Source organism: Mustela putorius, unplaced genomic scaffold (genome assembly GCF_011764305.1).
Source record: "Mustela putorius furo isolate JIRA1106 unplaced genomic scaffold, ASM1176430v1.1 tig00003972_pilon_pilon_pilon, whole genome shotgun sequence".
In the NCBI taxonomy this organism is placed as follows: domain Eukaryota; kingdom Metazoa; phylum Chordata; class Mammalia; order Carnivora; family Mustelidae; genus Mustela; species Mustela putorius.
This window is the reverse complement of record NW_025422115.1, coordinates 14,654,394-14,679,082: the sequence shown is the minus strand read 5'-3', so window position 1 is coordinate 14,679,082 and position 24,689 is coordinate 14,654,394. Positions and strand designations below refer to the sequence as shown.

At 39.5% G+C, this 24,689-nt stretch overlaps 1 protein-coding gene across 11 annotated transcripts in view; it reads left to right on the top strand.

The window, feature by feature from the left end:
- Positions 1–5,470: 5,470 nt before the first annotated feature.
- Positions 5,471–24,689, top strand: part of HERC2 (HECT and RLD domain containing E3 ubiquitin protein ligase 2) — a 237,729-nt gene continuing 218,510 nt past the window's right edge. For 8 of the 11 annotated variants that reach the window (XR_006603900.1, XR_006603901.1, XM_045070655.1 and 5 more), the window contains exons 1-3: positions 5,492–5,594; positions 6,216–6,318; positions 19,496–19,610. Coding sequence is in view for 9 of the 11 variants with exons in the window: in XM_045070655.1 (XP_044926590.1) it covers positions 6,247–6,318; positions 19,496–19,610 (187 nt within the window). In the remaining 2 variants the exon portion in view is untranslated. The other 3 variants (XM_045070659.1, XM_045070657.1, XM_045070658.1) reach the window with 3 other exon arrangements.

The window sequence follows — 24,689 nt, the reverse complement described above, 5'->3', positions numbered from 1 at the left end:
CTGATAGCTGACATGAAATTTGGCCAACTGATGGTCATTATTAACCTCAGTAAGAGAATTCAAGTGAAGTGATAGGAACAAAGCCTGACTGTTGTGCTTTAAGTAAGAGTGAGGTGAAGTAGAAGTAGAAAGTGAGACCATTTGAAAAGGAATTTTTCTGTTAAAAAAATCAGAGATGTAGGATGGCTTCTGGAAAGATACATGGAGTTCAAAGGAAGGTCTTTAAAATTAGTATCTTAGGCATATTTGTAAGTTGATAGAACCAATGCAGCAGAGAAGGAAATGCTCATGGAAGGGTGGAGGGAGGCAAGGCAGAGTCTAATACCTGAGTGGCATCTTTGATAGGTGAAGGGGTGGACCCAGAGCACTAGTAGGGAGATTGTCTATCCATAAGATATAGGAAGATTTATTCACAGTAACAGAAGGGAAGGCAGAAACTGCAGAGTTATAGTGGCAATTTTAATGGTGAGAACTGTTTCATCAGTTAGGGTGTTCCTGGCTGTGATAATATCCGCTTGTTATCTACTTCTAACCTCAGTAAGTCTTGGGGTGGATGGACCTAAGATTGGGCCAATAGTGCATGTATGATTTCCAGGGCCTTCTTCCATTTTCCCACTTTGTTGCCACCCCAGCTGGCTGACTTTTCTTTCTTAGGCCTGTTGTATCCTTGGTACCAGATGGCTGTGCAGCACAAGGGGAAGGGAAGAGTCCATGGAGCAGATACGCAGATGTGTGTCTCAGGAGTTCAGCCACATACTAAGTGAGTGGAATGGATGCTGTTTGCCAGGGTGGAGAGAAAGAGGAATAAGTCATTAGAGATTATGGGCATATGCTGGGCTGTAAAATCTAACTTGGCAAAAAAGGAAAGTGAGGTTGTGGGCCAGACTTCTAGAAGGGTTGAAGTTTGTTTGCATAGTTACTAGAAGAATTGAACTAGAAAGATAAGATGCAGTGATTTAAGAGTCAGAGGCTCACAATTGTGATCTTCAAGGTGATTTCATGAATGGTGAATGGTGCAGGTGGAGCAGGAAGCAGGAGGTTTAAAAGTAAGGCCACGAGGAACAGAGAGGCAGGGACACTGAGCGAGTGACACCTGTGTTAGGAAAGGCCCTGAGAATGGGCCAGTGGTAGCAGTGATATAAAGGTCATGAGTGGAGTGCGAATCTTCAGTGAACATGGAAACTGATGGATAGTAGCATGTTTTATTGCAATCAGGATCTGAGAGTGATATAATCTGATATCAAGTGTTTCAAAGAAGTTGTTTTGTTTTAAGTGAAGCAGATGGAATAATGGTCTAAAAGTGGTAGGGATCCACTTAAGCCCTAAGATGTATGCATGTGGAAGAACAAAAAGCCACTGCTTTACACAGAAGACTATGCATCTTAGAACAGTAACATGATAAAAACATGCATGTAATCAGTCAACAAAACTAAAAAGCAACTTACCAGATGGGAGAAGATATTTGCAAGTGATATATCAGATAAAAAGCTAGTATCCAAGATCTATTAAAGAACTTATCAAACTCGGGGTGCCTGGGTGGCTCAGTGGGTTAAAGCCTCTGCTTTCGGCTCAGGTCATGATCTCAGGGTCCTGAGATCGAGCCCCGCGTCGGGCTCTCTGCTCAGCAGGGACCCTGCTTCCTCCTCTCTCTCTACCTGCCTCTCTGTATACTTGTGATCTCTCTCTGTCAAATGAATAAATAAAATCTTAAAAAAAAAAGAACTTATCAAACTCAACACCCAAAAAACAAAGAATCCAGTCAAGAAATGGGCAGAAGACATGAACAGACATTTCTCCAAAGACGTGCAAATGGCCAACAGACACATGAAAAAATGCTCCCCTTCCCTTGGCATCAGGGAAATACAAATCAAAACCATAATGAGATAACATCTCAGACAAGTCAGAATGGCTAAAATTAACAAGACAGAAAAGAACAAATGTTGGTGAGGATGGGGAGAAAAGGGAACCCCCTTACACAGTTGGTGGGAATGCAAGCTGGTACAGCCACTCTGGAAAACAGTTTTGAGATTCTTCAAAAAGTTAAAAATAGAGCTACCTTATGACCAAGCAATTGCAGTACTAGGTATTTACACCAAAGATACAACTGTAGTGAACTTGCACCCCAATGTTCATAGCAGTAATGTCCACAATAGCCAAACTATGGAAAGAGTCCAAATGTCCACCAACAGATGAATTGATAAAGAAGATGTGCTATATACAATGGAATATTACTCAGCCATAAGGAAGGATGAATACTTATCATTTACATTGACACAGATGGAATGGGAGGTTATTATGTGGAATGCAATAAGTCAAACTGAGAAAGACAATTACCATATGGTTTCGCTAATATGTGTAATATAAGAAACAGCACAGAGGATCACAAGGGAAGGGAAGGAAAACTAAATGGGAAGGGATGGGGTAATTGGGTGATGCGCATTAAGGAGGGCACATGATGTGATGAGCACTGGGTGTTATACAGAACTGATAAATTATTGAACACTACATTTAAAACTAATCACGTACTATATGATGGCTAATTGAATTTATTTATTTATTTTGGGGGGCTAATTGAATTTAAATAAAAAAAATTAAAAAAAAGAATATGTCTGTAAATTCCACAGGGTTCTGGGGTGGGGGTTAAGGAATAGATGAGAAATAGGGACCTAAAGATAGAGATAAAAGTAGGGATAAGAAATAAGATTAGTAATATACAAATCTTTAAATATACTCATCCTTTTTGGGTTGTTGTTGCCAGTGCTTTTGGTGCCATATGTACAAGATCATTGCCAAATCCAATGTCATAAAACTGCTCTCCATGTATTCTTCTAAAAGTTTTATACTTGTAGGTCTTACATTTAAGTTTGATCCATTTTTAGTTAATTTTTATATATGGTGAAAGGTAAGCATCCACCTTCATTCTTTTGCATGTGAAAATCCAGCTTTCCAAGTACCATTTTTTGAAAAGACTACTCTTCCACAATTGTATGGTCTTGGCACCCTTGAAAGAAATCAATTGACTACTATGGTGAGTGCTGTGAATTGTGTAAGACTGAGGATTCACAGACTGATACCCCTGAAAAAAATAATACATTATATGTTAATTAAAACAACAATGACAACAAAAACAAAACAAAGAACCAGAAAAATCAATTGATCAGATATATGAGTGTTGATTTCTGGGTTCTGGGTTTTATTCCGTTGATCTACATATCTATCCTCATGGAAGTACCACACTAATTTGTTTACCATAGTTTTGTAGTAAATTTTATTATCAGAAAATGTGAGTCCTCCAACTTTGTTCTTTTTCAAGACTGTTTTGACTTGGACGTAGGTTTTCATAGATGTTCATTAGCAGGTTGAGGAGTTTCCTTCCTTATTAGTTTGTGCAGAGTTTTTACGAGATGTTGATTTTTGCCAAAAGCATTTTCTTCATCTTTTGAGATGATATCATGATGAATTACACTTAGCTTTGAATGTTAAACCAATCTTGAACTCTTGTGATAAACCCCAGTTATGATGTATTATCCTTTCTAATGTTGCTGGAACCCATTTGCAAAAACTTGGCTAAGAAATTTTATATATAATGTTCATGAAAGGTACTGGTTCTAAGTTTTCTTGCAATGTCTTTTTCTGGTTTTGTTATCAGGGTAATGCTGTGGTTATATAATGGAAGTTTTTACTTCTCTTCAATTTTTTGGGAAAGTTTATATAGAATTGATGCTTTTTCTTTATTAAATATTTGGTAGAACCAGAATCCACCATGGAAACTATCTGGGCCTGGAGATTTCTTTTTTTGGAAAGTTTTTAATTGTGAATTCAAATTTTAAAGTGGGTATAGTACTGTTCAGGTTATCTTTTTCATTTTGGTAGTGTACGACTTCTGTGTAATTAGTATATTTCATATAAATAATCAAATTTGTATGTGTAGAATTTTCCTAGTATTCTCTTACTCTCCTTTTGATGATTTTGTTTTTAAGTAATGTCTGCACCCAGCGGAGGAATGATATTTACAACCCTGAAGTCAAGAATCACACCTTTTCTGACCTAGTCAGCCAGGTGCCCCTCCCTTACCCTCTTTTTTAATCCTGTGGGGGTCTTTAGTGATATCTTCTCTGATATTCCTGATATTGGTAACCTGTATGCTTTCTCTCTCTCTCTCTTTTTGGCAGCCTTATCAGATATCTTTTGTCTTTTTTTTTATTTTTATTTTTTATTTTAAAGGATTTATTCATTTTAGAGAGAGAGAGCTCGGGGAGGCACAGAGAAAGGGGGAGAAGGAGATAATCCCAAACTGACTCTGCTGAGCGGTGAGCCTGATGTGGGGGGTTCTATCTCTGGACCCTGAGATCTTGACTTGAGCCAATATCAATAGTGCGATGTGTAACCACTGAGCCACCCAGGTGTCCTCTGCCTTTTATCTTTTCAAAGTACTAGCGTTTAGTTTTAACGATTTTCTCTGCTGTTTTTCCATTTTCCTTTATTTCTGTTCCTGTCTCATTTCCTCCCTCTTCTTGCTTTGGATGTACTGTTACTTTTATTTTTCTAGTTTCTTGAAATGGAAGATTAGATCCTTGATTTTAGACCTTTCTTTTCAAAGAAAAGCAGTTAATGTTATAATGTTAATGTTTATCACTGTTTTAATTGCATCCCATAAGTCGTTATCTTTTCACTTTTGTTCTGTTAAAATAGTTCTACTTCCTTTGAGATTTCTTCTTTGACCTGTGGATTACTCAAAGTGTATTGCTTAATTTCCAAGTGTTTGGAGATAGTCCTGTTAATTTTTTATTTTTATTTTTGAGTGTGGAGCCCAATGCGGGGCTTGAACTCAATACCCTGCGTTCAACACCTGAGTCAATCCACTGAGCCACCCAAGCGCCCCGTTATCTTTTACTGATTTGTAGTTTAATTCCATTATGGTCAGAGTACATAAGTATGACTTCAATTGTTTGAAATTTCTTAAGATTTGTATTATGGTGGTATTATGGTGTATAACTGCAGTTCTGTGTAAGTGCAAAAAACGCTGATTTTCTTCTCCAAGTCCCCTGTTACCAGCCATTCCATGAATTCAGCCTAGGATTTTAGCGGCTTTCAGTGGGACAGACAGGAGGAGGCTCTAGCCGACTGGAGCCAGCCTCGGGTCTCTTCTGCCCGGTCCGTGCGTCCATGGCACACACCCTCGCCCCTCCAGGCTGAAGCTCCTCAGTCAGCTCACGTTCTACCGCGCCCTCGGATTTTTCGCGAGCGCCGTGCGGAACCCAGGACAGTCGTCCCTGCGTACGGCGGAAATCCCGCCCCCCGGCGCCTGCGGTTGGCCATGACCGCAAGGAATGAACCCCAAGGAGGAAGATGAGCGGGATTGAAGGAAACAGGGGAGTAGGGAGGAAGGGCGAGAGGGCTCCTCTTTCTCATTGGCTGGTCCCACGCAACGACCTCGCTGTGATTTGCTGGCCTGCGGGGGCGGTAGTCCGGAGTTGGTCCGCCCCTCGGGTCGCGAGAGATACCGGGATCACCAGCGCCGGCGGAGCCAGTGGCGGCTTGGAGGCTCCGTCCGCGCGCTGCCGAAAAGAGGCGGTGGGGCCTTTGCGCTTCAGGTCCTCGTCCTCGGGGGCGGCGAGGGCGGCCAGCCGCTAGGGCGGTGCGGGTCGGAACCCAGGGTACGGTCGAGCTGGGGCGCCGCGGGCGTTGGCGCGGCCGCCCGACCTGGGCCTGCGCGGACTGCCCGTGGCGCGCGTCTCGGGCTGTCTTTCCATTTTCAAAGTGATTATTGTTTTGGATTTTTCCACCGACGTGTCTTTTGATTAATTTGTTTCACGCACCACTTACTGGTATGGGATAAAGCGGCAGATGCATGCTACTGTCATTTGTCGTTGAAATGTGGGCTTCCTCTCTCGTCTGTGTGTTTACCTTTTGGATTTAAGGGAAGGGGATGACATTGTGATTTGGTCTCCGGTGACCGTCTATTCTCAAGGTCTCGCCGACGTAGTACAGAAACCAGCGAATCCCGTGTGCGGCTCTTACTTGTATAGGAAATAGGCTTTTTCTTCCATCCTTCTCCTTGTCTCTCTCCATCTTTCTCTTCCTTTCTCCTCCCCTCCCCCACCTGTTCTCCTCTCCCATCTTTCTGTTCTTTTTGCCGCATTAAACCTTGCGGGAGGGTCTTTGTACAATTTTGAAAAGCTTTAGGTCTTCCAACATTTATGTTTTACTTGCAGGACTGACAACTGGGAGGGAACTGGAGGAAAGATGCCCTCTGATTCTTTCTGTTTGGCTGCCCAGACTCGACTTGACTCCAAATGGTTGAAAACAGATATACAGGTGGGGTTTTGACATGCTTTTTTTCTTGGTGTGTTCCTGCCTCCATATTTAAATTTCTGGTTAAGGTTTTGTATAGGATAAATAAGGGGATGCAGATCGTATCTTGCATATTAGGGAAGCAAGTTTATTTCCTATAATTTAAAATGCACCTTTATTGTATCAGTCTTTATAGATTGTGTGTGGTTACATTTTAATTGCAGTTATGTGTAAGTGCAAGAAACTTGAGATCTGGTTATGCAAACATTTTTCGTATTATTATTTTTAACAGGTCTGTAGTATTCGTAACCATACCTTGTTGACTGTTTAGTGATAGTTTTGAGATGTTCAATTAATGAGGGAAGGAACATGTAGTAATGTATTATGTCCTGAAGAAACTCATTTCATGGGACCCTGTGTTTGTCTTTTTGGGGAGACAAGAGTGCAGTTGAGATCTTTATTTTTGTGACTGGTCTTATTAAGAGGAGTGCTCAGTTTTTCACATAAAGAATGTGTGGAAACACAATGTTGGCATTAGACTGCCTAATGTTTTAATAATGTAATTGTAAGCTTGTCCAGAAATTATCAAGTAAATAATAGCAGTAATGTTTCTATAGACTTTAAAAGAATTTTTTTTTTACCCCAACTTAGTTTTCTTTGCAGATGGTTTGGAAAAACCACTTTTGTAACTCCATATTGACAGCAAAAAAAAAAAATGTCTGAAATATTTCATAGTATATATGGCTTTTCTTTCTCTTTCCTAAGGTTAACCATTTTAAGTATTTCTCAAGTAACCTACATTTTTCAATACACTCTTACATAGTGCATCACAGTTTATCAAGACTCATATATTCTATAAGCACTTGATCATAGATACCTGTAGTGAAGTATTGTTACCTTTATTTATTTATTTATTTATTTTTAAGTGTTGCATCCTAGTAGGTGTGAGAGCCAAGTGCTTAGAACTATGTTGTGGATTTTGGGATAGTTATTAATAATGGGGTAAACGTTAGATTAAAGCACAAAGAATTGGGGCAAGAATTGGCATAGTAATGACTGTTTGGTTTTTGTTTGCACGTTGCTTTTTACTTAGCAGTTACTGTTTGTTTTCCTTTGTCATTTTTTTTTTTTTAAGCGTGGTTGGCGGGGAGGTGAGATGAGTAATTTCTTATTTCTGAAATCTTGAGATTCGGCAAACTGACCTCAAGACTTAATTTTTTTTTTATTAGTGTTTGTGTATTTTGTAGAACTTGTTGAGGTAAAGAACTTTATCCAATGAAGTTTTTCTTTCTAATCATAATTGAACAACTCCTTAATAGGAGTTTTAGCATCTTGATCTAAAACCAGTTTAATACTGAGTTGAGTGCCTATGATGAGTTAGGCAGATATAAATAAAAAGAAACACCGCTTATGCCTTAGAGTGCTTACTCTTTTACTTTTGATTTATTTAGTGTAATACACAGTACTTAACTCTTCTTAGACATTTCAAATATTAGTCAAAAGCCATCCAAGCTCATCTTAGGAATACATGAAGAAGACCTAGGTTTTTTTTTTTGAAGATTTTATTTATTTATTTAACAGAGATCACAAGTAGGCAGAAAGGCAGGCAGAGAGAGAGAAGGGGAAGCAGGCTCCCTGCTAAGCAGAGAGCCCGATGTGGGACTTGATCCCAGGACCCTGAGATCATGACCTGAGCCGAAGGCAGCGGCTTAACCCACTGAGCCACCCATATGCCCCAAGACCTAGGTTTTGGAGTGTACCCCAGCGGGAAAATGTATTGTAGGTATTGAAGCTATTTAATGTGAAAAAAGTGATCGCTGACCTTGTTTTTATATAGTTTTTCCAGCATTGCTAATTAAATGTAAGGAACAAATGTTGTTTTACCCTAACAAATGACTTTAGACTTATTTTCACTATTTGGAATCCTTCTTGCAGGTACGCATTGCAGATGCAAGCCTTATACTAACAGCTTTTACTCTTACCCTATTGGGGATATCTCTCCCAACTGGAGTGGGATGTGTCCCATTCCTTAGGTAGGGCTTTTGTATTGGGAACAGAATTGACACCTTAATTATATTTTGTGGGGTAGAAATGTGTTTCTTAGCCACAGGATTTAGCAAACTATTTTCTATGGCTATTTTTGTTTGAAATGCCTATAAAGAAAAAAAAAAAGAAATGCCTATGAAAGTTTTAGTGACTTTAGAAAGGAAATATTTTTGGAGGCTGTGACAACTTTTAATATGTGTATATTATAAAGAACACAAATACTAATCCTAGGCTTTCTTGTTGATAGATGTTTAGATCTATGATGTATCAGGTCTACAATGTTGCAACAAGCTGCCTTAAATGGAGTGGCAGTTGTATGGCAGTCATATAAGTGGTTTTTACATATAATACTTTTTACTTTTTTAGTAGTCTTTTCTTTTTTTTTTTTTTTTTTTTAAGATTTTATTTATTTATTTGACAGAGAGAAATCACAAGTAGATGGAGAGGCAGGCAGAGAGAGAGGGAAGCAGGCTCTCCGCTGAGCAGAGAGCCCGATGCGGGACTCGATCCCAGGACTCTGAGATCATGACCTGAGCCGAAGGCAGCAGCTTAACCCACTGAGCCACCCAGGCGCCCCCTTTAGTAGTCTTTTCTGATTGTTGTGTGGAGTACCTTGAATTGTCATTTCCTTTGCAACTCTCTTGAACAGGCAATAAAATAGAGCTAAGAGATGTTAGCTACATAATCACTACCATTACCATTCTTATATTTAAAGTAAAAGTCCTGTCTGATGTGATTGCTTGCTTCTCAATGGACCAAAAAGTCAATTAATCAAAGAACCTATAAAAAATGGTATATGATACCTTAAAAGCTTTTTAATTCTTAAATCATATATGCACATTTATTTGCTAGTTTTGATGTAAGTCTAAGGGTGTGTCTTTGAGCATGGATCCAAGAATGGTGTTACCTTTTTCTTGCATAATCTGTACTCAGATGAATCTCCTGCAGTTTCTATTTTTGGATTCTTTGAAGTAGAGCATGATATTAGATATGTATGATGCAATTTTTTTAACTTTTTATTTTGAAATAATTTATAGATTCAGATGAAGTTGCAAAGAAAGTAGAGACGTCACTGTATACTCTTCATCCAGATTCTCCCAGTGGTTACATCTTATGTAACTATCAGTACAATATCAAAATCAGGAAATTGACATAGAGTGTGTGCAGAGTTCTGTGCCAATTGTGTAATCACACCACAAAGATTTCCTTCTTCTTGCCCCTCTATAGGTCACACCATCCTTCTCCCATCATCTCTGACCCCTGGCAATCACTAATCTGTTTTCCATCTCTTTAATTTTGCCATTTTGAGAATGTCATATGGTATGTGACCTATTTTTTTTTTTTAAAGATTTATTTATTTATTTGACAGGGAGAGAGAGATCACAAGTAGGCAGAGAGGCAGTCTCCCTGTGGAGCAGAGAGCCTGATGTGGGGCTCAGTCCCAAAACCCCAAGACTGTGACCTGAGCCGAAGGCAGAGGCTTAACCTTCTGAGCCACCCAGGCACCCGTAGTATGGTTTTGTTCAGAGTGTAAATGCCCTTGCAGTTCGTCAGAGTTGTTGAGTATACTAATAATTCGAATCATTTATTTGTCTCTTCTAATCACTTTACAATGAGTAAAGATAAAAGTTAAATTTTAAAATTAAAATTGTTAAATGTATATATTGTTACTTTATGCTTAGGATATCAGTAGATTAAAGAACATAAACATGATCATCTTGGAAAATTCTATTCTCAGGTTTTCCAGTTGACAGATGAGATGTAGAAATTAAAGAATTTTATAAATACAGGTAACTTAATATTCATAATGACGTCTTCTGATTACTTTCTTATCTGTAGGATAGGTAGCATAGCTCACATTTTTATTCATGATTTTGGTTATTTGTATTTTCTCTATATTTTGGATTAATCTTGTCAGGGATTTATACATTTTGTTAGTCTTTTTAAAAAAATTTACTTTTGCGGGGCGCCTGGATGGCTCAGTGGGTTAAGCCTCTGCCTTCTGCTCAGGACATGATCTCAGGATCCTGGGAATGAGCCCCGCATTGGGCTCTGCTCATCAGGGAGTCTGCTTCCCTCTCTCTCTCTGCCTGCCTCTCTGCCTATTATGACCTCTGTATGTCAAATAAATAAAATCTTTAAAAAATTAACTTTTAGTTTTTAGAAAAGACTAATAATATTTATAAGGGAAAGATAATGAGGTTACCATCAGATCTAATCAGAAGACTTTTTTGGAGAAGAAAATTCGGTAACATATGTATGACTCCCAAGAAAAGTAAATGTGAGGCAAGGATGTTATGTTCTAGCAAAACTGACTTTTCAGGTAAAAAGGACACAACTTTATCAATTAATAAATACTGTTCCCATGAGCTCTTCCTAGAGAAGGATTCTAGAGAAGGATCTTTAGATGACTGAATGACTGTAGATTAACATGAAGTCTGATGGTGGTCATTACACCTGCAGTTATGTTTGGAACCTAGAATAAATGAATTTTAAAAGGGAGATAACATATAATAGCTGTCTGCTTAGACATGGTACATTATAGTATATCTGTTTTGCAGTACCTAATCTCTTAATCCTGTGCATTGAAGTTTTCACTTCAGTTGTATTTTTCATCTCTAGGTGTTCCATATGGATCCTTTTCATATCTTCCATTTCACTTGTTATCAGGTTCATAGTTTCCTATTTGTGAGCATCTGGATGTATCTATAATGAGCTTTTAATGTTCTTGTCTGCTAATTCCATCATCTCTATCACATCTGGATTTATTTCTCTTGATTGCTTCTGTCATTTGATTGCTTTGGTCATGGGGTGTGTTTGCATGCTAGGTAATTTTTTACTGAATGTTGGACATTGTATATATTACGTTGTTCTGTGCGGGATTTTGCTTTATTTCTTTAAAGAACATTAGTTTTGTTTGGGATTCAAGTAAGTTAGTTGGGATCAATTTAATTTTTTCGAAGCTTGATCCTCAGGTTTATTCAGGCTGATCTAGCACAACTTCTAGTCATGCACTAATTTATCTGCTTTCTTAGGACTCTTTCAAGTGGTGTGATAGGGGTCTTTTTTATTCTGGTTGATGGAAACAAGTTTTTCTCAGACTGGGAATCATGGGGATTCTGCCTTCTACTTTCTAGTGCTGCTTTTCCCAGCCTTGGTAGTTTTCTCAGCCCATGCCCAAATCAGTATTTAGCCCAAGAGTGAAGGGGTCCCCTCTGCCCATCTTTGGAGTTCACTCTTTCTCTGTAGATCCCCCTTCACCTGTTCCCTTGTCATTTTTTTTTTTTTTAAGATTTTATTTATTTGACAGAGAGAGAAACCACAAGTAGGCAGAGAGGCAGGCAGAGAGAGAGAGTGGAGGAAGCAGGCTCCCTGCAGAGCAGAGAGCCCGACATGGGGCTTGATCCCAGGATCCTGGGATCATGACCCGAGCGGAAGGCAGAGGCTTTAACCCACTGAGCCACCCAGGCGCCCCTTCCCTTGCCATTTTAACCTACTTATAGCTGATCTGTCTCGTTGGCTCTTGGCTCTATTTTGGTTCCCCTTTCCCGTGATGGATTCTGGAAGCTGCTTCTAGGCAGTAAGCTTGGGCAGTTGTAGGGCTTCATTCATTGCCCTTCTTAGGGATCATAGCTCTGGGCTACAGTATATTTTGTTTGATTTTCTAGTTCATTTTAGTGTAGAGGTAATTCATAAAGAAGTTAATCCCTCATAGGCAGAAGCAGCACAGGACTTCCTAGTCTGCTTTTCATCTCATTCAGTGTTCTTAATTATAGTTAATGTATTTTTTGGTTCTCAAATTTCCGTGGTTTCGTTTAAATGAATTTTAATAATGTATAGTTACTTATAGTTACTATAAGGTATAGTTTAGTGAGATGCATCTATTTTAAATGTTTTGTTTCAAGTGTTTTGTATTTTTTTTTTTTTTAAACTTACCATGTTCTGGTTTCATTGACTATGTCTCTCTTCCCTCTGGGTTGACACCTAGCATGCCCATTGGTGACCCTTCCATTTCAGTCTTGAATGTAATGTTACACAACAGGGTGTGGGTTACCGCATCCCAGCTGCTACCATGGAGCCAGTGATATAGGCTACAAGGTGCTGGGGAGTAGGAGTTAGCTCCCCATGGACTGAACATTCACCTCTTTGCAAGGACTGATAAGGGCACTGGTATTTTAATTCTTTTTTTTTTCTTCCCCCCTTGGACTATTCCTTGATTTCTTCTTATAAAACTTATATAAGAGTCCTACGTGCTTAGTGAATGTGCCTAGTAGACAACTTTCTGTATCTTCTGTTCACTGTGGAGTAGGGGCCAGTGCAGTAAAATAGGAGTCAGCAAACTTTCTGTAAAGAGCTAGATAGCAAATATTTCTGTGAGTCTTCTGTTCTTTGTAACAATTACTTAACTCTGCTGTTGTCATGCCACAGACAATACATAAACAACTGTGTCTGAATTCTAGTAAAGCTTTATAAATACTGAACTTTGAATGTCATAATTTTCATGTGTCACAAAATATTTTCCTTGATTATTTTTCAACCACTGAAAAATTCAACAACCATTCTTAGCTCAGGGGCCATATGAAATTAGATGGTGGGCCAGATTTGGCCTGTAGTCTAGGCCTTAGTTTGCTTACCCATGTGGTAACATGTGTCTTGTGCGTCGTGTGTTCTCTTGTCCCCCCTTCCCTGCCTCCCATTGCTCTGGGCTGGTGTCTGCCAAGTAAATCCATTGCTTAGGCTCTCCTTTTGAGGACAAGTCCATTTCTGTATTTCTGTCTTCTGCATCTACTCTTGATCTGTTTTTGTTGTCTTCTATATATTTTTTTCATTTTTCTGTCATATCATCTTGCCTTACCCATTATTATTTTTGTTTGAGTTTCAGATACTATATATGACAAATTACTGTGATCATTTGAGGCCCTGGGTGACAGTTTCCTCCTCTGGAGGAAATCTACCAATCAAACAGTACTAACAGTCCCAGGTCACTGCAGTGCAGTTGGGGGCTGAGATGATTAAAAACTGGGCTTCTTCCCTAGGAAGGCCATCTGCTTCTACCTCACCCCTACCTACTTCTGGTATGTGGCCCTTTGAAGGTTAATTCAAAGCATGGTGTGTTTAACAGGCCTTTCCCCCATGAGGACCCTGTCTGAAGCCTGTCCCTCAGCAGCTCTGCTCAGTTCTTGGTCTTAGCTATGCTCACAGAATTGTCAGGTGCCTCTCAGGAAAGCAGCCTTAGGTTCTTTGTGCTGTACTCCTCTCTTGGGTCTCAGACTTTCTATTCCTAACCACCCTATGTCTTAAAACAGAGATAGTTTATGTTTCTGTCTGACCTCCCCAGTTGCTTAAGAAACCTGTTCTTAACATTTTTTTGGAGTTGATATGTTGTCCTGTGTTTAACAGATACTTGTTATTTTTCTGCTAGGCTGGGAAAAAAAGCCAGAAATCTTTACTTTAGTATCTGTAAGTATTTGAACAGATTACATATCAGGCATGTTTTAAAGATAAGTAAAATATGTGGAACATAAGGAATAACATGGAGGACATTAGGAGAAGAAAAGGAAAAGTGAATTGGGGGAAATTGGAGTGGGAGATGAGCCATGAGAGACTGTGGACTCTGAGAAGCAAACTGAGGGTTTTAGAGGGGAGGCTGGTGGGTTGTGTGAGCCTGGTGGTGGTTATGAAGGAGGGCATGTATTGCATGGAGCACTGGATGTGGTACATAAACAATGAATCTTGGAACACTGAAAAATAAAATAAAGTAAAACGTTTTCTAACCTATAAGTTAATCAAAATGTCATTTAAGCGTTTGGTATATTCTGTTTTGGATTCTGTTACATACTTATACAGTTCTGAAGTAATCATTTTGTCTATTTTTTAAAAATATTTTATTTTTGGGCACCTGGGTGGCTCAGTGGGTTAAAGCCTCTGCCTTCGGCTCATGTCATGGTCCCAGGGTTGAGCCCCACATCGGGCTCTCCGCTCAGTGGGGAGCCTGCTTCCTCCTCTCTCTCTGCTGGCCTCTCTGTCTACTTGTGATCTCTCTCTATCAAATAAATAAATTTAAAAAAATATTTTATTTTTAAGTAATTTCTACACCCAACATGGGGTTTGAACTTACAACCCCAAGACCAAGAATGGCACACTCTACTGACTGAGCCAGGCAGGTACCCTCTGAAGTAGTCATTTTAATAGACTAACCCTTGCCCAATCCTGTTTAGTGTTTAAGTGTCAGTAGCACCAGCAGTAGTAGTGGGGGATTCATTGGCTCTCCCAGGCCTTTTTCGTGCATGTGTGGGTGAATGTTATGGTGTTGGTGAGAGAAGAACAAGCTTGGGCATAAGGCTTTTTTCCAAATCCTTCTTCTCATAGCCTCAGTATTGTGTGATCTTGGTCAAATAATTGAGCCTTTGAGTTTGAGTTTACTGTCCCTTAGAACTGGGCCTGTTAATACTCCTCTTATTGTCTGCTTTACAGGGTGAAAATGACTTTATCTGCTATGTCATTTTAGAGGTATAAAGTAAGACTGTGAGAAGAAATTGGAAAAGGAATCTAAGACCAAGTAAACTAATTAGAAGCATCTGGATTCTGTCTAAAAACAGTTAAAATTTAATACCCATTGGGTATTTTTATTTTTTTTTTTTTTTTATTTTTTTTTTTTATTTTTTTTTTTTTAAAGATTTTATTTATTTATTTGACAGAGAGAGATCACAAGTAGGCAGAGAGGCCAGGCAGAGAGAGAGGAAGGGAAGCAGGCTCCCTGCTGAGCAGAGAGCCCCATGCGGGACTCGATCCCAGGACCCTGAGATCATGACCTGAGCCGAAAGCAGCGGCTTAACCCACTGAGCCACCCAGGCGCCCCTGGGTATTTTTAAATGTAAGTTAGCTATTAAAGAAGACAAGTTTGGGGTGCCAGGGTGGCTCAGTCTTTAAGCATCTGCCTTCTGCTCAGGTCTTGATCTCAGGGTCCTGGGATCGAGCCCAGGACAGGCTTCCTGCTCTGCTGGAAGCCTGCTTCTCACTCTCCCTCCCCCACTCCCCCGCTTCTCCCTCTCCCACTCCACTCTCTTGCTGTCTCTCTCTCTGTCAAATAAATAAATAAAATCTTAAAAAAAAAAAGAGGACAAGTTAATAATTGTTGTACAGATACTCTTAAATTCACAGATTGCTAATTTTTATTTCCTGTACAGGCTGTTCTTATAGTGCTGTATATATTTTTGATTTCCTGGCTTTCTCTTTGGGATTCTGTGCTTTCTTCCATTGCTCTGGAATGCTTTCCCCTAAGCTTCTTCATCTTTGCCTTCCTCATCCTAGCTCTTTCATTCCCTCCTCCAGGGAGCCTTGCTTTGTTGCCTTAGTAATGTTCCTCTTTACTCAAATCCTTAAGATGCCCAGACCATTATGCTTTAAATGGTGTTTATTCAGGTCCATGGCTCATTTACATCTTTGTGTCCTCAGTTCCTAGGAGGCTTCTACAGTATGTGTCCCTCCAGATACCCAGGCTCCACCTTCCACACAGCTTCTGCTCTACTTTTCTTCCTCTTGACATGATAGTAACAATTCTTGTTTCCACATAAACTGGGCTTCTTCCTTGGCTTATTCTTTAATTCATGTTTGTTTTTCTTTTTTTTGCTCTAAACACCAATGTTATTCATCCTGGACTGTATACAAAAACACTGATAGAGGCACCTCATGGGTAATCCCAATGTGCAATCAGGGTTGAGGATGTTGGTTACTCTTTCTCTTTGGACATTAGCATTTCCAACAGGTCACGGTCTATATCCCATTTGCTGGTGACTCCAGATTTGAATCTCTAATTCCTAATTAGTGTCTTTAATTCCTAATTAGTGTCCTAATTCCTGACACTAAGAACTGGATTTGTATTTGCAGTGTGTGTGTGTGTGTGTGTGTGTGTACACACATATGTATATACATATGTGGCTATGCGTATGAGTGTATGCAGGTGTGAGTGGGGAGAGGTTCTCCAAGCTCATGTTCATAGTGCAAATCTGAATCGTTAACACTGAGCTGGTTCTTTTTTATCTGATTGTGTTCCCTGTCTCCTTTCTTTTCACATCTGATCTGTCTCATTTGATCTGAAATGTCTTAGGTACTTTCCTTATCTTGGCTTAGGCTGTCACCCTTTTTTGGGGAGACTCTTGGCAGAGGCCTCCTAAATTCTTTTCTGTTTCTAGTTTCTTCCTCTGCCTCCATCTGTTGCACTGATACTGAATTATGCTTTATATTATGCTCATTTATTCCCTGGACCATCTAAAGATGGCATATAACTGCCAGGGTACAGCACACATGGGGCTGTTTAGTCTGGTTCCTATTTGCCTCCCATCCTTATGTGGTTGTGTGGGAACTGGATTGAACCCTAGCAGTATTAGCTCTCCTCTTACCTGAGTGAGCAAATGAGCCAAGCTTTTCCATTCCCTCACTAAAACACAAGGGGTGATGAATGTTTGTGCCTCACTCTTTACTTTTCCCCTGCCAGTTGATACTTTTATCAAGAGTCCTTTGTTTTAGTTCTAAGTGTGTTTATGGCAATTATCTTGTTAGTGAGGTGAACAAATAAAATATGTGTGCTGAAAGAAAGCGGTTGCTTTAATGAAAACTAAGTTGGATGCTGAATTGGGTTATTTGTTATGTTAAAAGCTACTGGCCATAAATTTAGCAGCTTAAAAGAACTCATGTTTATTCTCTTTCCCAGTTTCTGTGGGTCAGGAGTCTGGCCAAGGCTTAGCAGGGTCTTTTGCTTTGGGTCTAACAGGCTGCATGTAGTCAGGGTGTCAGTCATGCTGTGCTGTTATCTGGGGTCTCATTGGGTGCTCCTTGGCAGAATTTAGTCCCTTGCAGTTTGGGAACTGAAGTCATGGGCTCCTAGATGCTACCCCTCTGCATAGGTAGCCCATGGCAGCTCACCTCTTTGTGACTGTAGAAAATGTCTCTTCTGGATGGCCCCTATATTTTAAGGGCTTTCACCTGATTAAGTAAGGCCTCAGGATAATCTTCCTTTTGATAACTAGAAATCAACAGTTGTGGGACGCTAATTATATATGAGAAGTTCCTTTACCTTTGCCATAGATGGAAACAAAACCTGGTCACAGGTGTGATGTCCCATTTTATTCTCCATGAGTCTTACCCACACTCAGAGGGCATTACACAGAGTATGTGTGAACCAGGGGATGAGGATCTTAAGGGCTGTCTTATCGTTTTATTGACTACATGCGCTTTGGATAAAAGTGAGATGCTAAAAAAGTTACTTGAACAGGTTAGGTAAAAGAGAACTATAAAGGATTGGGGAAAATGTCTTAAAAGTCTAGAGGAATTCTATATTGAAATTACTGACAGAGTGCCCTTTAATTCTTGCTACATTTAAAGAACTGGAGGAGTGTCTGGGTGGCTCACTAGGTTAAGTATCTGCCTCTGGCTCAGGTCATGATTTTGGGGTCCAAGGATTGAGTCCAACGTTGGTCTTTCTACTCAGCAGGGAGTCTGCTTCTTCCTCTCCTCTGCTTGTGCTTGCATGCTCTCTTTTTCTCTCTCAAACAAATAAAATCTTAAAAAAAAAAAAAAGTAAAGAAATGGAGACTGGAAATAGTGGATGCTTCATAAGGGTGGTGCATGCTGGAATGATAACAAGGAATGAGTTAGTGGACTTAAAAATAAAGGAAAGGTGCTGGCCTTTCGTTAAAAGATGGCCAAACAGATGTGCCTATTTTAGTCAAAAGTGTTTTATGTTTCTGATAAGACGGCTTCTGTTGTACCTACACTTTTCAGAATGGATGCCTCATCTGGGTGTCTACCGTGCCCCTGCCCTCGTTGGCTGCTTGCTCTGGGGAGCCTTTTCTTACTCCTAATACTGACAAGTGAGAGTACTTCTGTTTTGTTTTTTTCTTTGAATATCAGTGTGGACTCATGTTTTTATTTACTTTTGCAGTCCACTGCAGTTATGTATTTTGATGCTCAAATTGTTTTAATTTTGGCCAGTAGAATTCCCATAAGGCCTTACACAGCTTTTTTTGGGGTGGGGGTGCAAACACAAAATATTCTAGGCTCATCTTGTTTGCCCTGACCATGACATCAGCCTTTTTTCTCCCAAGAGCCCAGGTTTTGTTTACTAGAAAGTGAGACTTAAAAACTGATGTCTGGGGGTGGGGCCTGGGTGGCTCAGTGGTTTAAACCTCTGCCTTCGGCTCAGGTCATGATCCCAGGGTCCTGGGATCGAGCCCTGCATCAGACTCTCTGTTCAGCAGGGAGTCTGCTCCCCCACCCCCCGCCTGCTTCTCTGCCTACTTCTGATTTCTTTCTGTCAAATAAATAAATAAAATCTTTAAAAAAAACAAAAAACTGATGTCTGGATTCTGGGTGTACTCATTACTCTCAGAGTGTCTGTCATTCATCCTGGGTCCTTCCCAAGCAGATATGTTCAAATGTAGTCCAATTTGTTCTTAAAAAAATGTCCTTGGTTTTTTATTTCTTTTACTATTAAAACCTTTGTTTCTAATAACACTAAGATAACTATTATAAACATATGTTTTATTTTGTTAACATTGCTGTATCACACAATATATATGAGATAGTTCTAAGATTTTAATATCAATACTATGATTATCAGTAAGACCAGTGAATAATGTTGAAGATATTTTTCCCTTAGAGTATATTTGACTGAAGATGTATAATTGAAAAGATCCCTGAAATACTTTTCTCTGTGATAAACATAGGTTAATTTGCTTGTTGCCAGTTGTAGATTTTTCCTTTATATGATTTAATTTGAATTTTTGAAGATGAAAATTATTTATATGTTTTAGAAGTAAAAATACATAAAGTTTACTCAAAATCTTTTGTTAATCTCTGGTGCCCATGTTCCTCTGTCACAGGTGTCTCTCTATAGGTAATCATTATTATTTGTTTCTGGTTTATCTTTCTAGGGCACATGTGCATGTCTTTTTTCTTGTATCTATGCAAAACTAGCATTGTTTATATACTATTATGCACTGTGCCTTTTTCACTTAATTATATTTTTTGGGATGATTTTTATTAAACATTAATGATTGAATAAATGAGAGGAAATGAGTTGTTTTCTTAATATATCATTCTTTAAGAATTGCACTCTATGATTGTTCTGTAAGTTTATGTTATTTATCATTACCAGCTTGCATTCACAAGAGATGGGCTCTGTGGCTTGTGGAATGAAATGGTTAAAGATGGGGAAATTGTATATACGGGAACAGAATTAAACCAGAATGGAGAGCTTCCTCCTAGAAAAGGTAAGTACCTTTTATTAGTAGTTTTCATTTTGTAGAGACCTTTATAAGTTATATTTTATAGAAATTTTGGAATATGCAATAGGAATAGGAGTGTCTAAGCATAATTCTGAAATTTTGTTTTCATTTTGGAGATTGTTGTCCACATTGTAGTTAACATTATGAGCCACTTGGATTTCATTGCTCTTTGTGAATGAGGGTCTTCCTGTTGCAAAGCTACTTTGGTGTGGTGTCCTTCCCAGTTAATATTTTTTCTTTTAAGTTTTATAATAAATCTTGTCTTGACTAATTATAAATAGTGATTATTTTAAGATTCAGTGGAAATAGTTATTCTTGAAATTTGTATCACTCTCCTGTGGCAACATAGAAAACACTTTTTGGAAGCCTTTGGCCTGTGGACTGCACTTCGCCCCTTATTTTATTTAATCTTATATTCTTCACAGGGAAATACCAGTAAATACTCTTGTGTAGGTGAAGTCAGCAAGACTCTTTTTTTTGTTTTTTTAATTTCTTTTCAGCATAACAGAATTCATTGTTTTTGCACCACACCCAGTGCTCCATGCAATTCGTGCCCTCCTTAATACCTACCACCTGGCTCCCCCAACAGCAAGACTTTCAATCACAATTCATTTGCTCTTGATTTTGGCCATGAGACAGAAACTGTTGAGCTTTTAAAAAGAAATGGATGCTTGTACCCACCCTGGACCTGCCTCACAAAAAACAGACTGGATTATAGTCTTAGACTTTTTCAAGTGACTGTTTCTTATTAACACCTCATTTAGGGATTTTATATTTATTATTTTGAGGGAATGTAGTATATAAAAAAAGGAAAGCTAAAGAGGCTACTAAAAGATACGCTAAGCTTATTTTTTGTTTTTGTCTAGGTCGGCCTTGTATGAAGAATTAAGTAGGAACTTTTTTATTTATTATAAACCTTTTCAGTCTATGCAGATAGTAGAAATGATAATCCTCAGTACTTTGCTTAGCTGTTACATGTTTTCTTGAAAGTATTTTCTCATTAGTTCCTTTAATCCTCACCTCTACCAAGAAACAGAACCCACAGTTTGCACAAATAACGGGAGCAGAGCTGGAAATTGAAGCCAGGCCTCTTGAGAAAATGTCACTGCTATTTCTGTTATACTATAGCTAATTTATTGACATTAGGATCAACATTTTATAGTTCCATGGAGCTTATGACTTCATATTACATATAAATATGGTAATTGTTTGGAGGTTTTTGTATGTGTGTGGCATCTAGTCAGTACTCTTTATGTGTTTTAATTTTAAGAGCTCAAAGATAAGCTTTTGATTTTTTTTCTTTTTGGAACAGGAATGTTTCCATTATATTCTGTGCTGATTGGCAGCTTTCCTGCTGGTTTTATAGCTTTCTTTGGAGGTTGTAAAAAAGCATTAAATGTGGACTTTCTCCCGTAATAAGTCATGATTATGGGCAAAAAAAGGCATCCATATACCAGGATGTGTTGTAACGGAGGACAAAGACCCTGTGAGTCACCTATATGCAGGGTGGGAGCATCTTAGGCGTGGAGTGTTGGTTGAAGTTTGAGCAACAGTTACAGAGACCTGGTTTGTGCTTGACGGATAGTGTTGTTTGGGGTCATAGAAGAGAAGTGGGCACTGGCCTCCAAGTGGAGAACTGTGGAAATCAGAGCAGGCAGTGGGTGTGTAGGGGTGACAGAAAAGAGAGCAGGGAGCAAGAAACGGCAGAGGTGGGTTGTGTCATACTGGAGTGAAATGTATTCTTTCACATTCCCTGTTGCATCTAAATCCTGGGAAGTATGTATGTTCATGCAGTGGACACATTCTCCAAGTTGCATATTTATACCCTGAAGTTTGAAAGCCACTGTACGGAGAGCCACAAGTATTAGGAAAGTTAATCAAGACTCTCTCCTGCAGTGGGAATTCCAAAGAATTAAATCTTGAACCCCTAGCCCAAGGCTTCTTAGCTTTTGTTGTTCTTTTTTTTTTTTTTTTTTTTTTTAAGATTTTTTTATTTATTTGACAGAGATCACAAGCAGGCAGAGAGGCAGGCAGAGAGACAGAGGAGGAAGCAGGCTCCCTGCTAAGCAGAAAGCCCAATGCAGGGCTCGATCCCAGGACCCTGAGATCAGGGCCTGCCTGAATCGAAGGCAGAGGCTTTAACCCACTGAGCCACCCAGGCGCCCCAGCTTTTGTTGTTCTTTAGAGTCACCTGGAGGGATTGGTTAGATTCCCATGGCTGGCGCCACCTCCAGAGTCTCTGATTCCTTAGAGTTGTGATGGGGCCTGGGAATGTGCATTTCTAGCACATTTCCAAGTCCCTCTGATGAGGCCTGCTTTTCAAAGGCTGTGTCATGCTGTTTGTATAGGCACAGTCTATTGCATTAGGAGTTAGAGACATATAGGAAAGGAAAAAAGTCTCATGAGCGGCTTCAGAAATAAGACTATTAAAAAAACCCAACGATATTCTGAAGCAAATTAGATTTCCCTGGTAATTTTATTCCATCCTCCATAATTAATTCTTTTTTATTTATTTTATTCTTATTTTTTAAATTTTATTTTTTTTCAGTATTCCAAGATTCATTATTTATGCACCCCCCCCTTTTTTTTTTTAAGAATTTTGTTTTATTTATTTGACAGAGACAAAGCGAGAGAGGGAATACAAGCACGGGGCGTGGAAGAGGGAGAAGCAGGCTTCCCGTCGAGCAGGGAGCCTCATGGTGGGGCTCGATCCCAGGATCCTGGGTTCATGACCTGAGCTGAAGGCAGACACTTAACGAATGAGCCACCCAGGTGCCTCTCCATAATTAATTCTTGTTGCTTTGGATCTTGAGTCCTTGATGGAAGGCTTAAACCACCTCTGGGAGTCTGCCTAGTGTCTACTGGAAGGGGTGATGTCAGCTTCTGCGGGAGTCTGTTCCCTACAGGATTGGTAATTCCACTGAGGCTCTGTGTTTGTTCTTGTTTGTTGAAGACCCGTTTTTGGCCTTTAACTTTGAAGGAAACAGGTAATACATAAAGCTCTGGTTAATTAATTATAGGTAGCACCAGTATCAGAATGGATAGGACTAAAGTTCTTGGCAGGGTGGGCTTCATGGCTGTGTGTGAGGATTTGGTTATTGTCCACCCCGGTGGTTAGAACATAGCAAGGGCAGTGAGGCATGGTTGCATCTCTAGGGCCTCTCACTGTACTGGGAACTGTAGAGTGTTTGTTTGCATAACATTATACTTTTATGAAATTAATCTAGGTACCTTAATTTTCTTTTTGTGATTTACTAGCTCTTCCCATATTTACAGACCTGGAACATAGGGAAACTTTAATGATAGTGGTGAGCTAATAGAGAAATAAGGAACATCCCAGCTCTAACTAATTTTATGTTCAGCCTTCCTCCTGCTTGTGAGCATTTCATCATGAATTCTGTGATGTGGGAACCCATGTTTGTTATTCTGGTGATCTGGAAAGTGCCAAAGACCATTTGGATATAAAAACACCTTGATGATTTTTTAGTTCAGAATTTAGTATCTGATCCTGGGAAGATGGTATCAAACAGCTTCCAGGATAGGCTGACCTCCCTGGGCTTGAGAGAAAATGGCGTACTCTGACTTTTCCACGCTGACATGGGAGAGAGGAAGAGAGGAAGCCCAGTCTGTTAGTCAGTAAAAGGCTCACAGTTTTGTTTATTGATCAGCTTGTGAATTCTGACACATTTTTGCTGGTTTTGTAAACCAAGGCAGATAAATTTCATTTTCCCTGGAATCTTGTACATTTTACAGTATCTGCTCACTTGGCCCTTACCATCATCTTTCATATTCTGGTATAACTAGACATTTTTCTTTAAGACAAAAATGCTATCTTTTTTCCTTGGTAGAAACATTCATCATTTGCATATATATTTATATTTCTCTGCCACATTCTTTCTGGTTTAATCTCAATCATCCGTATTACTTTTATCCAAATTAAGTAACTTCTAATTTAGATAATATTTTTTTCTGATATCAGATACGTGTTTTTCCACACCAGTCCTGTAATTCTCCTGCACCAACTGGGTGTCAAGCAGTTCAGTTCAATTTTAGAGTTAGCACAGGCCCTATGAATTTAAGTCTCAGTCCTACAAGATTGCGTTCACTTTCGGTGCCAGCCACAAATGGGATTCCCAGACTTCTCACACTTTTACCTGGCTGACTACAAATTCAGGGGTTCCATGACTCTTTAAAGGATCCATAATGCTCTAGAACCACTCAGAATGGAGGAAAACACTTTACTTATGTTTATTGGGTTATTATAAAGGATACAACTCAGGAACAGGCAAATGGAAAAGATGCATAGAGCAAGGAATGGGGAAGCTAATAGTTTATTTATGATCCACTTATCTAGAAGAGGTAAACTTACTTGTATACTGTCGGTGGGAATGTAAACTGGGGAAGGGGCTTGGAGCTTCTGTACCCTCTCTTGGTCCTTCTACTTCTCAGCACATCCGAGTGTCCCCAATCTGGAAACTCCCCAATCTGATAGTGCAGGAGTTTCTATAATTTAATGCCCAGCCTCCCTCCCCTCTTGGAGGTCGGGAGGTAAGGCTGACAGCTCTTACTCTCTAATCACTTCTCCTTCCGGTGACTAGCCCACACTGAGGCTATCTAGTGGCTCTACCCCAAGTCAGCTCATTAGTATAAACTCTGGTGTGGTGGAAAGGGGTTTGTTAAGAATAACCAAAAACATGCCTATCCTCAGTAAATTCCAAGGGTTTTAGGAGCTCTGAGACCAAATATATATTTTTTATTATACCACAGATTTAAAAAGGCAGGAAGTAGGTGTTAGAGCATTTTAGCAGAGCTCTGAAGTCCACATTATAAGACCCCCCCATCTTGCATGTTTAATGAACAAAAAGAATATGCTTATTAAGAGTTGCAAAGTGGGGGGTGCTTCGGGTGACTAAGTCAAGTAGCTGACTCTTGATTTCAGCATAGGTCATGATCTCAGGGTCCTGGGATTGAACCTTGTATGAGGCTCAGCACTAGGCCAGGAGTCTGCTTGAGGATTCTGTCTCCCTCTGCCCCTGTTCCTGGGCATGTGCTCTCTCTGTCTCT